This window comes from Erythrolamprus reginae, chromosome 4 (assembly GCF_031021105.1).
Source record: "Erythrolamprus reginae isolate rEryReg1 chromosome 4, rEryReg1.hap1, whole genome shotgun sequence".
NCBI classification, from domain to species: Eukaryota; Metazoa; Chordata; class Lepidosauria; order Squamata; family Dipsadidae; genus Erythrolamprus; species Erythrolamprus reginae.
This window is the reverse complement of record NC_091953.1, coordinates 35,495,308-35,509,139: the sequence shown is the minus strand read 5'-3', so window position 1 is coordinate 35,509,139 and position 13,832 is coordinate 35,495,308. Positions and strand designations below refer to the sequence as shown.

Genomic DNA, 13,832 nt, shown 5'->3' with positions numbered 1-13,832 from the left:
TTGTAGAATGTTCAAATTATTATGCTTATTTTTTTAAAGACTGCTTTATTATTGTTCTAGACAACTTAATAAACTGAAGAAGCTTTTTAAAATTAATGCTTGATCGGAAGTGGTCCAGTGCTATTGTAACTTCTTTTAAATAGCAGAGAATAATGTATACTTCCAGAAAGCCACATCAATTTTAACAGCATCTGTACAAGTATAGTCTGAAATGTAAGTGTCCTGTTTTAGTATTAAGATAAGGCAGCTGAGTTAAACCCTGACTTAGTCATGTTTGGAGTAAATCTATTTAAATAATTGGGAGGAGTTATTGTGACTACATTTAAGAAAATTTGGGGGCATTAATATACTGCCATAATGTATATTTCTCCAATTCTTTGCTATTTCTATGGGTCAGGCACAAATGTACAGAAATAAACAGCAAACATTGTACTGTTTGCTGTTGCTGGGAGGCAAATTGCTAGGAGGCAGAATATCCCCCCATTTCTTTTCCTCCCCTCCCCAAACTAAGGTGTGTCTTATATTCCAAAAAATACGATATCTACTCCTTTCCTGGAAAAAAAAATTAATGACACATGTCTGTAGCTCTGCAAGGAAATAAACTGATCAAAATTCTGCTCAGCTTGCCCTGCAGTAGAAAGAAGAAGACCTCTGAGTGAGTAAATGTAAATTATTCATCTACCAAACAGTCACCCACATTTCTCCTTAGGTTGTTTAAGCATGGGGGGGGGGGGAAATCTGTTTAATTAATGGTTTAAAGCACAATGATAAAAATGCCAGAGAGAGAACCTTACAATGTGGTTGCAGCCATAGCAATTGCCTTTAAAAAAAATCACACACAGGAATGTTTCCTTAGTGCAGAATACATAGCAGAGGCGTGCAAATGCTTTAAAAAAAAATCCAGGCAATGTAATGTCATTGTAATCACCCCCACTCTTAAAATAAAGTACATCAGTAAGAGAAGAATATCTAGTCATACAGATGGTGAAAACAACAGGTGCAAAACACTATAAACTGTAGCAATAGTTTGGAAAGGATTCCAATTTGGTATTTATATTTTAGGGATTCCGTTAATGGGAACTGTTTTGGGATTCTGTAGCCTTTTAGTTTTATAAAATATCCAAAAGCAAAATATAAACAACTTCTTCTGGGCATTATTGAGTCTTTTAATTACATATCTGAGAAATTTATTGAACTTATAGCCACTCTTTCTTTTTTTTAATTAATCTTTACGTTTTTTCCTTTAAAAATAACATATAAAAAGCATACCCAAAACATATAAAACAAAAACAAAATAACAGCAAATCACTTTTACAGCTTTTTCATCCTATTTTCCTAAGTATTTATATTAAACATTATTTTTATTATTGTTTTGATTATCACTACTCCATTATACCATTCTACATTAGATGGATTGAGTCTCCTATTTGTTTTCAACTATTATATTGAACTGATAGCCACTCTCATTGCATCACTATCTTGATTAGTGATCGTTCAAAAATATGATAGTAATAAACCGTAATAAAAATCATTTTCTGACCAATATGCACATTTACGAACAAATGTTTTTTATTTATTTATTAGAGTTGGAAGGGACCTTGTAGATCATCTAGTCCAGTGGTCCCCAACGTTTTTTCCACCAGGGACCAGTTTCAGCAAGACAATTTTTCTATGGCCCAGTGGGGGCGGAAAGGGGCGTGGTTGGGGGCGGGATTAAGCATGGGGGTGCTGGTCCTCCCCGCCCCTCTTTCCCGCCACCGTCCTGTGGCCAGCAGAACCTGCCTCCCAAGCCCTCTTGCCCAGCGGGAGCTAAGCGCTGGAGAGAGGGGGTCAGGCTGGCCTTCCTGCCTCCCCCCAGCCAAAAACGCAAAAGCGCCCCGCGGCAGAAGCCAAAAGAGGCTTGAGCCTCTCGGTCCTTCCCGCCCCTCTGTCCCATCCATCGTCCTGTGGCCGGCAGAACCTGCCTCCCAAGGCCTCTTGCCCGGCGGGAGGCGAAGCGCTGGAGGGAGGGGGGTGGCGGCATGAGGGCCGGCAGCTGCTGACTCCACGGACCGGTGCAACATGCCCCGTGGTCCGGTACTGGTCCGCGGCCCGGTGGTTGGGGACCCCTGATCTAGTCCAACCCCATGCTCGAGCAGGAGACTCTATATAACTCCAGACAAATGACAGTCCAATCTCCCCTTGAATGTCTCAAGTGTTGGAGCCCTCACAACCTCTGCAGGCAAGCTGTTCCATTGATTGATTGCTCTCACCATCAGAAAGTCCCTCCTTATTTCCGGGTTTAATCTCTCTTTGGTCATTTTCCATCCATTGTTCCTTGCCTGGCCCTCTGGTGCTTTGGAAACATCCTGACCCCCCTCCTCTCTGTGGCAGCCCCTCAAATATTGGAAGACTGCTAACATGTCTCCCGTGGTCCTTCTCTATGTTGACGTAGCCATACAGGTAGCCCTTGATTTACAATCTCGATTGAGCTCAACATTTTTGTTGCTAGCTGAGACATTTGTTAAGTGAGCTTTGTCCCATTTTGTGACCTTTCTTGCCACAGTTCTTAAGTGAGTCACTGCATTTGTTACATTAGGAACACAGTTGCTAAATGAATTTGGCTCCCTTATGGACTTTGCTTGTTAAAAAATTGCAAAATATGAGTCGGTGTGTAAGTATGAAAAATGGTCATATGTCGCTTTTTTCAGCGATGTTGTAACTTTGAATGGTCATTAATCAAACTAGCATAAATGGAGGACTACCTGGATGAGATAACTTTATCTGAATGAGATGATAGCAAACAGAGATCTTCATAGCATCTCTGTGTTGTATCTTCAATTAGTGACCGTTTTGCTTAACAACCAAGTCACTGGAATGGAATATGATAGTAGGTGTAAATTTGAAAAATCAGGCTGGTAAGATATTCTTCTTAAGAACTGATTTTACAGATCTCTTCTCCTCCTACTGGCATGAATCATCCTACAAATCTGCATAATGTGTAGTTAATAAACATGTATTTTTTTTTCTGCAGGAAGCTAATCTTTTGATGACATTTGAGATCACTTTCAAAACCTAGAAATGTTCCAGATATTTAAAAAAAACATGACTGAAGAAGAAAGAAAAATAAACTTTTATACATATGTCTTTATAAATGGAATGAGAGCACTTTTGTATCTTAATAAAACCCTATTTTTCAAAGTATGACCTATTGGATAACATAATTATTACTATCATAAATATTATAGCTTTTTGTAGAGAACAACATTCAGTCTACAAAGCAATCAAAACTAGTATTTGCCTGACACCATGTGAAAGAGCTAACAAATCCCCAAATATATAATAATACTTTCCCCAAAGACAATCTTTCTCAAGGTCTTTTAATTAAGCTTACCATATATAATTAAGGCTTCTGTTAGCTGTATTGCCTGGTTTTTATGTTGAATGATGACACTACAATTTTGATAGCAAATTTGGCATATAGATTACAGAAAATGTTGCTTTTTACATACAATGGCTCTTAAGTGTTTGTGAACCTTTTTGGATTTTCTGTATTCCCGCACGACTATGATTTAAAACATGGTTTGTTTTCCCCACAAGTCCTAAAACTAGATAAAGAGAACCCAATTCAATAGGTCAAAAGTAGTATATTGCTCATTGATTTATTGGGGAAAATAATAGAAAGCTACTGTGTATATACTGTATACTGTATACAGCAAAAGTATGTGAATCTTTGCCTTTAATAACTGATTGTTCCCCTTTGAGACGAGGCAGCTTGTCTACTGCCACAAACAGGAGCATGTCACTGTGACCATAGCAAAACAAGGGGGGAAGCATACCTGACACTTTGCTAATTAAATAAATGCACAGAATTTTCTATATGCCAGATCAGTTATTGAAACAATCAGTTATTGTTTCCTGTTTTTCTGTACATGCTGTGAGCCGCCCCGAGTCCTTGGAGAGGGGCGGCCTATAAATCCAATTAAATAAATAAATAAATAAATAAATAAATAGGTAAAAGAATGTTAAATTAATCCTTTATGCTGCTTTTGTTTCTACCCCTTCTAAATTGATACACATTTGTAACAAGGCTGATTGTACTTCTAATCTTCTAAAACTAGTCATCTACAACTCCAACTAGTCTTCTAAAACTCCATCTCTGAATAACGAAAAGCTTATAACGAATCCCAGCGGCCGATTAGGTCCCACAGAGTTGGCCTTCTCCGGGTCCTGTCGACCAAACAATATCGGCTGGCGGGACCCAGGGGAAGAGCTTTCTCAGTGGCGGCCCCGGCCCTCTGGAATCAACTACCTCCAGAGATTCAAACAGCCCCCACCCTCCTCGCCTTCCGTAAAATGCTGAAGACCCACCTTTGTCGCCAGGCGTGGGGATAATTACCACCTTCTCCACCCTTTTTTATTATGCTTTTGGCCTTACTGTATGATGGATTAGGTTGAATGTGTATGATTGTATAGTTAGGGATTTTACTATGTTATTAATGTTTTTTAAATCGATTTAATTTTCTACTATTGGATTTGTAATGTATTGCATCACTGCTGTGTTGTGAGCTGCCCCGAGTCTTCGGAGAAGGTTGGCATACAAACCTAATAAACTATAACTATAAACTACAACTTATATATGTAGTATAAACTTCCTTTGTTTTTAATTTACTACCTTAATACAAATAGGAAATACAGTTTTGTAAAAAGCAATATTTATAGGAATTTGTAGAAAAGCTTTTTTGCTTGTTTGTTTTCAAGAAGAATATGTTAGATGGCAGCTGGAGATGAGAACAAATTTTATTAATAAATAAATCTCACCAAAATATGCCTTCAGGAAAAATAGTCGTCTGTGAAGCAATATATATGAATCTTATTAATCGGCTCTATATATTTCATAACCTGAGGCAAAAACAATCTTAGAAATATAATATTGCAGCCTTCTCCTATCTGGTCTCTTCTTTTTTATATTTTGAACCATAGTCACCATCCAAATCAGAGAACTAAACCTTCAGGTATGTTTACCAAGAAATGAAAAACTGTAGCTTAATATGCAAGGGAGATGTTAGGTTGCTTGGGAAACCTACGACATTGTGCACAAATATAAAATTAGTTTTTATCATTTTAATATTGTTTTCTGTGTGGCCTCAAATAAAGTTCAACAATTAAATTGTCTATCGTTGACAAAACTATATTCATAATAGATGCTAAAAATCTAGTAATAGAATAGAATAGAACTTTTATTGGCCAAGTGTGATTGGACACACAAGGAATTTGTCTTGGTGCATATGCTCTCAACGTACATAAAATAAAATATACATTTGTCAAGAATCATGTGGTACAACACTTAATGATTGTCATAGGGGTCAAATAAGCAATGAAGAAGCAATATTAATAAAAATCTTAGGATATATGCAACAAGTTACAGTCATACAGTCAACATGGGAGGAAATGGGTGATAGGAATGATGAGAAAAACTAGTAGAATAGAAGTGCAGATTTAGTAGAAAGTCTGACAGTGTTGAGGGAATTATTTGTTTAGTAGAGTGATGGCGTTCGGGAAAAAGCTGTTCTTGTGTCTAGTTGTCTTGGTGTGCAGTGCTCTGTAGCGATGTTTTGAGGGTAGGAGTTGAAACAATTTGTGTCCAGGATGTGAGGGGTCAGTAAATATTTTACCCGCCCTCTTTTTGACTCGTGCAGTATACAGGTCCTCAATGGAAGGCAGATTGGCAGCAATTGTTTTTTCTACAATTCTGATTATCCTCTGAAGTCTGTGCCGGTCCTGTTGGGTTGCAGCACCAAACCAGACAGTTATAGAGGTGCAGAAGACAGACTCAATGATTCCTCTGTAGAACTGAATCAGCAGCTCCTTGGGCAGTTTGAGCTTCCTGAGCTGGCGCAGAAAGAACATTCTTTGTTGTGCTTTTTTGTTGATGTTTTTGATGTTAGGTGACCATTTTAGGTGTTGAGATATGATAGAACCTAGAAATTTGAAGATCTCTACTGTTGATACTGTGTTGTCTAGTATTGTGAGAGGTGGAAGGGTGGAAGGGTTTCTCTTAAAGTCTACCACCATTTCTACGCTTTTGAGTGTGTTCAGTTCTAGATTGTTCTGGTCACACCACAAGGATAGTTGTTCAACTTCCCATCTGTATGCGGATTCATCGTTGTCTCGAATGAGTCCGATCACTGTTGTATCATCTGCAAACTTCAGTAGTTTAACAGATGGATCGTATGAGATGCAGTCATTAGTGTATAGAGAGAAGAGAAGTGGTGAGAGTACACAGCCTTGGGGGGCACCTGTGCTAATTGTACATATATCTGATGTGATTTTTCCTAGTTTCACCTGCTGCTTCCTGTCTGTTAGGAAGTTTGTGATCCACTTACAAGTGTGTTCAGGTACCGCTAGCTGATTTAGTTTGGTTAAGAGAATGTCCGGTACGATGGTATTGAATGCTGAACTGAAGTCCACAAAGAGGACCCTGGCGTAGGTCATTGGAGATTCAAGATATTGAAGGATGTAGTGTAGAGCCATATTAACAGCATCATCTGTTGATCTATTTATTGTATTTATGTTACACTGATCATGATGCCTGACTCTTTTTAGACAATCTAATCACATCTTTTTAAAAAGAGACAGAACGTCATATTAATTGCAGCCTCATATTGATCTGATTTTTCTATGCAGACCTACGATAGCCTCATCAGTGAATCAAAATACATTTCTTTTGCTTTTTGCTTTGCATTAATCTGTCTGTCTACCATTAAACTATGATTCCTGTAATCTTTAACTTGGAAAGCAGTGCACCATAGTGGGGTCTTTTGAACCAAAGTACCTTGAATGGACTATCTAACAGATTGCCTCAAAAATCCAAGATCTCAGAGTCCTATGGAATTGAAATTTGGCGAATGTTATAAAACATTTGATGATATAAACATTATCATAAAGCAATTTATGACATAATTCAAAATGTCATAAAACATTTTCTGTGCTTTGTATAACACATGTTTGACTGTGCTACACATGGGCTATTTTCAAGGCAGATACATCCCTCAATGTGTCCTAATTTTTCAAGTGAAGGCAGCATATCAGAAGCTCTGTCACTATTGAAGAAATCTGGTAAGGAAATATCTCTCAAATAATGACCCAACAGGAACAGGTTTCCTAGAATATTACTAAAAATCGCCTGTTTCTCTGTTTGTAACGTTCAAGTTGGGCAGAATGATGCTTCAGAGGGAAACAATTTTGAACCAATGTACCTTAAATGAGCTAACTTAGAGAGTGCATCCAAAATCTGAGAGCCGTTTCTCCCATGGGATTTAATTTTGGCAAAATTGTGTTCCATTTCAATATGGCCACACTACCACTGCCACAGTCACATCATAATCAACGAAGCAGTGGAAGTGATGTGCCAATGTCTGGAGGCTGTTGGGGCCTGGATGGGTGTCAACAGACTCAAACTCAACCCTGATAAGACGGAGTTGCTGTGGGTTTTGCCTCCCAAGGACAATCCCATCTGTCCGTCCATCACCCTAGGGGGGAATTATTGACCCCCTTGGAGAGGGTCCGCAACTTGGGCGTCCTCCTCGATCCACAGCTCACATTAGAGAACCATCTTTCAGCTGTGGCGAGGGGGGTGTTTGCCCAGGTTCGCCTGGTGCACCAGTTGCGGCCCTATTTGGACCGGGACTCACTGCTCACAGTCACTTATGCTCTCATCACCTCGAGGCTTGACTACTGTAACACTCTCTACATGGGGCTACCTTTGAAAAGTGTTCATAAACTTCAGATCGTGCAGAATGCAGCTGCGAGAGCAGTCATAGGCTTCCCTAGGTATGCCCATGTTACACCAACACTCCGCAGTCTGCATTGGTTGCCGATCAATTTCCGGTCACAATTCGAAGTGTTGGTTATGACCTATAAAGCCCTTCATGGCATCGGACAAGAATATCTCCGAGACCGCCTTCTGCCGCACGAATCCCAGCGACCGATTAGGTCCCACAGAGTGGGCCTTCTCCGGGTCCCGTCAACTAAACAATGTCGGTTGGCGGGCCCCGGGGAAGAGCCTTCTCTGTGGCGGCCCCGACTCTCTGAAACCAGCTCCCCCCAGAGATTAGAACTGCCCCTACCCTCCTTGCATTTCGTAAACTTCTTAAAACCCACCTTTGTTTTCAGGCATGGGGGAACTGAGATATTTCCCCCGGGCCTATATAATTTATGTATGGTATGTTTGTATGTATGTCTGCTTAATAATGGGGTTTTAAAATATTTTAATTTTAATTTGTAAATTATTAGATTTGTCATGAACTGTTTTATTGTGTTGTGAGCCGCCCCGAGTCTACGGAGAGGGGTGGCATACAAATCTAATAAATAAATAAATAAATAAAATAAATAAATAAATAAATAATCATTTCCAACACTCCTTGCCAGCTTCCCATAAGAAAAGAAAATGGCAGATTGAGTGGCTCCCTCAAATGGGAAGTGACTCCATAATTGATGTGGGGCTCAGCCAGAACCTTGCAGCCTAAATAATTTCCCAGATTTAAGAAGAATCCTGTAAAATAATACACTCATCCTCTGAACAGCTACTCAAGAAGATTGCAAAATGGAGTTTTTTGCAATCAGCTACTGAGTCAAGCAACTCACACTATTTAATACACTACAGTAGTACAACATGTTAAGTTTTAAGATTAAAATTAATGTGTTACTATTAAGAATAATGTATCTTATACACTGCTCAAAAAATAAAGGGAACACTTAAACAACACAATATAACTCCAAGTAAATCAAACATCAGCTGCCCCAAGTCTTCGGAGAGAGGCGGCATACAAATCTAATAAATTATTATTATTATTATTATTAATTATTATCTGTGAAATTAAACTGTCCACTTAGGAAGCAACACTGTTTAGCAATCGATTTCACATGCTGTTGTGCACATTCAACTTTCTACAGAACAAAGTATTCAATGAGAATAATTCATTCAGATCTAGGATGTGTTATTTGAGTAGTCCCCTTTTTTTGGACAGTATAGTTGATAGCTAAAGGTCGCCTAGGTAGTACATAGCAGAAATGGCATCAGAAACCTTTTTTTTTTTTTTTGCTGTAGCTCAGTTAGCTATTTTATGCCAGATATCAGTAATTGATTTAAGGCTGCAATCCTATAACGTACAGCAACAACAAGCACCAATATTGTCAAAAGGATGACACATGTATCAAAATGTCATTGCATTATTATGCAATGACCCTATGACATCTGTTGGCAAACTGTGCATTATGAAATATGCATAATGTATATTTGATGGTGGCTCACATGTATTATCATTTGCTTCCCCACTCCTCTCCCATGCTTATAGTATAAACTTATACATGTCTGTTCAGATGGAAGTCTTACTGATTTTAAAGGTTTTAAGCCTACATAAATAGATTAAGGACTGCAATCTAATCTAGAAATAGAAGAGTTCACTTTTTGGGGGGAAAGGACATCAGATATTGATATGGTTGGTGCTTAGGCAATACAACTATGTTATCTTGATAGCTCCTATTTATTTATTTATTTATTTTTTATTTCTTTGATTGATTGATTGATTGATTGATTGATTGATTGATTTGTATGCCGCCCCTCTCCGTGGACAAATGATATTAGATATTTTAATATCTAATATGTAATCACTGATATTTTGTGATTCAGCACCTAAATCTTTAATTTAAAATTTTGGAATGCAAGATAAGCTTATCTCAAAAATTGCAAAAGTCTACCAAGAAATACTTATTGTATTGAAATGAGATCTAAATGCAACCAATAAATAAAGCAAAAATTATGAAAATCATCTATAGATTACATACCAGGGATTAGTTTCACATTAACATAATCAGTTTAGTATATGTTGTATATGCTTATACAAGCATAAACTACACAATCCTGCATCGCTTAAAACATTTTATTATTATTATTATTATTATTATTATTATTATTATTATTTATTGGATTTGTATGCCGCCCCTCTCCGTAGACTCGTGAGAAACATTCTAAAAATTAGCAGTAGCAGAAATATAAGAATAGCAGATAAACCTCTTGAAAATCAAAGGATTATCATTTTTTTTTCATCTCAAACTGTTATCTTTTATTCTCCGCATGCATATATTTCATTTTAACAATTACAAATCAATCTCTCATGTTCAATTTCATAAATCAGCTTTCTCCAAACTGACACCAACCACATATATAACAAATTCTATATTCGTTATATATTCTATTTTCTATATATCCCAATAGCAAATGCTATCATCTCTGTACATATATTTGATGGTGCTGGGCTGGAGTAGAGACTCTCTTAAGTGTATTGAAAGCGTAAATAAATAATAGCAAGCCAAACATAAAATATGCTTTCAGCTTAATGTTTGTTTCATATGCCTACAACTTTCTCCTTGAAGTTATTAAAAGCTACAATTCAGAAATTATTAATTAGAATCTCCCCACTGAAACCACTAAACAAAATAATTCAGCTGTATACACAGCAGTCACTGGATTTTTTTTTCCAGAGTTACGGTATTCACAAAAGCTGGCTTTTTTACATAAATCAGAAGTTTTTGTATCCTATGCATGCCTGATTATTTGTTAAGTTTGCTACGGAAAAGCCTAAAAACAATGTCTGATAATCTTGTTATACAATTCAACATGTCCCATCAAAAGTATGTCAATTCTCAGTAGAACTACCAAGGTTTTTTTCTTTTTTAAAGTTAAAATCATAATTGCAAGGTTCTAGTTTTGGCTAGAAAAGCAACACTAGGATATTTAATGCTAACAACTTGTTTGAAACTAGAGTGTGCAAAATATTTTGTGATGCAGGTGACTATTTTGTTTTGGATCTGATTCACAATTTCTGTTTTGAATAGGAGTAATTTGGGTAAGAAGGTTGAGAACCTTGGTTGGGGTGGTGGTGATCGTGATAGAGGCACCCAAGGGTAGGGAAGCAAGGGAAAAGGTTTGTGAGAATAGGGAGATCTGTCTTTTCATTTGTGGTGAAAGCTCAATACAGAGACAGAAGGAAGATTAGGGAAATGGAAAAAACAATCTGTCATGCCACACTGGGAGTGGCTAATGAGAAGAGTGAAGAGAAAAGTTGAAACCTCTAACCATATTCCATTTGCCTCTTAAAATTCCTGTGCAACTCCTCCAAATGTTGTTTCATCCAATATTCTGGATTTCAACCAAGACATTCTAGATTTCATTTGTTTTGAACAACAATCTAAGTATTGCCCACAAGATCATATGCTGCAATGTCCTGCCTGTCGGCGACTACTTCAGCTTCAACCACAACAACATAAGAGCACACAACAGATTTAAACTTAATATTAACCGCTCCAAACTTGACTGTAAAAAATATGACTTCAGTAACTGAGTTGTTGAAGCGTGGAACTCATTACCGGACTCCATAGTGTCATCCCCAAACCCCCAACACTTTACCCTTAGATTATCTATGGTTGACCTATCCAGATTCCTAAGAGGTCACTAAGGGGCGAGTATAAGTGCACTAGAGTGCCTTCCGTCCCCTGTCCTATTGCTCTCCTATATCTCCTATACCTTTCCTCTATTCCTATATCTCTTCTTCTATTCTTTCATTGATATATTCTATTCCTATATCTTCTTTTCTATTCTTTCATAGATATATTTTACTATGAGTATCTCCTCTATAACCTTCATCATGTATTTTACTATGTGTATATTGATATATACCCACTAAAACCCTCATTGTGTATTGGACAAAATAAATAAATAAAATAAATAAATAAAATAAATAAACAATGATATTTCTCAATTTATGGAAAGCATTTTGTCTGAATTCAAAACATATAATTTAATTTTGTTATACACCCTCATATGTACATGTGCAATTTGGCAAAATTGACCTTAGCCTTTTAATAGATTGGAAAGGGAAGGAAAAAGTAAGTACTATATCTTTATTATGTCAGTATATATTTTTCATACAGGAAAGAGACATTTTGACCCCAAAAAAGAGGTGCGTGAACTGTTCTGTACAACACTACCATCTAAACAAAAGTGGATCTCCTCTCCAAACTGCTTTAAAGATTAAAGTACAGGAATATACATTCACAGACCTCACTCATCGGTCTTATTTTGTTATTATATTAATTGCTCAATAAGTTACTTACAGGATCAGAAGGACCACAATAGTCTCTGAACACTTTTTCAGGATCTATCTGCCGAATCTCTAGAGCTATGCAAGGTCCTGAGCAGAGTTCTACAACCATATCCTATAATGAGAAAAAACACAAGATATTTACATTGTTCTGAGGGCACATTGTTGAAAATGGCCCTATTACTAAGTTGATTATTTTACAGAAAACCAAGTAATCAAAAAGTAGGGATGCAGAAACAAGCAAGCAAATCTTCTAGGACTAGGCTTGGGTTTTTATCCTAGATGATTTTGGAATAAATACTAACCACAAGCAAAGTTCCTCCCCAATATCTGAGAAATTTAGTTTTATAAACATGTATGGTATGATTGAGTGGTCTCTTCTAGCTTGTTTTGCATTTTGAAAAGCCCAACACACTACAAGTTGCACATTTTTTCATATTACTCAGAAAGCAATAACAACTCACTCTGGTATTTTACAACTACATAGATAGGGAATAAAAAATGACTGATGATATAATGAGAGATAATGGACCCATCAGAAGAGATGGCACTCAACACTGTGCTGAACAAGAATTGAGAATCTTTTAGAGTACTAAGCATGTTTATGATGTTGCCAGGTTGAAGCCTATAGGATCTCTAGTTCCAATGCAGGAAAAGTGAACCCAGAGCTTTGAGAAAGCTTCACACAATAAAACATGAAAATGAATGACTAAACATAGGTATCTGAGGATCAGCAAATTGAGAAAGAATGGAATTGAATTCAGCCAGAAGTTTACACTGTTTACTATCAGGACAAGAAAAACAAGGAATTGTCTTGTTTTCATAGTTAAGAAGACAATAGCAAGAACACTATAAAGCAATGACCAGATGTCATCAAACATAGTTGACAAATGTACCCAGGTTTATGCTACAACTATGAATGCAGGAAAGGAGATAGAAATATAGAAACATAGAAGACTGACAGCAGAAAAAGACCTCATGGTCCATCTAGTCTGCCCTTATACTATTTCCTGTATTTTATCTTACAATGGATATATGTTTATCCCAGGCATGTTTAAATTCAGTTACTGTGGATTTACCAACCACGTCTGCTAGAAGTTTGTTCCAAGGATCTACTACTCTTTCAGTAAAATAATATTTTCTCATGTTGCCTTTGATCTTTCCCCCAACTAACTTCAGATTGTGTCCCCTTGTTCTTGTGTTCACTTTCCTATTAAAAACACTTCCCTCCTGAACCTTATTTAACCCTTTAACATATTTAAATGTTTCGATCATGTCCCCCCTTTTCCTTCTGTCCTCCAGACTATACAGATTGAGTTCATTAAGTCTTTCCTGATACGTTTTATGCTTAAGACCTTCCACCATTCTTGTAGCCTGTCTTTGGACCCGTTCAATTTTGTCAATATCTTTTTGTAGGTGAAGTCTCCAGAACTGAACACAGTATTCCAAATGTGGTCTCACCAGCGCTCTATATAAGGGGATCACAATCTCCCTCTTCCTGCTTGTTATATCTCTAGCTATGCAGCCAAGCATCCTACTTGCTTTTCCTACTGCCCGACCACACTGCTTACCCATTTTGAGACTGTCAGAAATCACTACCCCTAAATCCTTCTCTTCTGAGGTTTTTGCTAACACAGAACTGCCAATGCAATACTCAGATTGAGGATTCCTTTTCCCCAAGTGCATTATTTT

At 37.3% G+C, this 13,832-nt stretch overlaps 1 protein-coding gene across 1 annotated transcript in view; it reads right to left on the bottom strand.

Annotated features, from left to right (window-relative positions):
* NME7 (NME/NM23 family member 7) overlaps positions 1-13,832 on the bottom strand; it is a 73,174-nt gene that overhangs the window by 18,377 nt on the left and 40,965 nt on the right. The window contains exon 10 of the mRNA XM_070750040.1: positions 12,154-12,255. Within this exon, the coding sequence (XP_070606141.1) occupies positions 12,154-12,255 (102 nt within the window). The remainder of the gene's footprint in view (positions 1-12,153; positions 12,256-13,832) is intronic.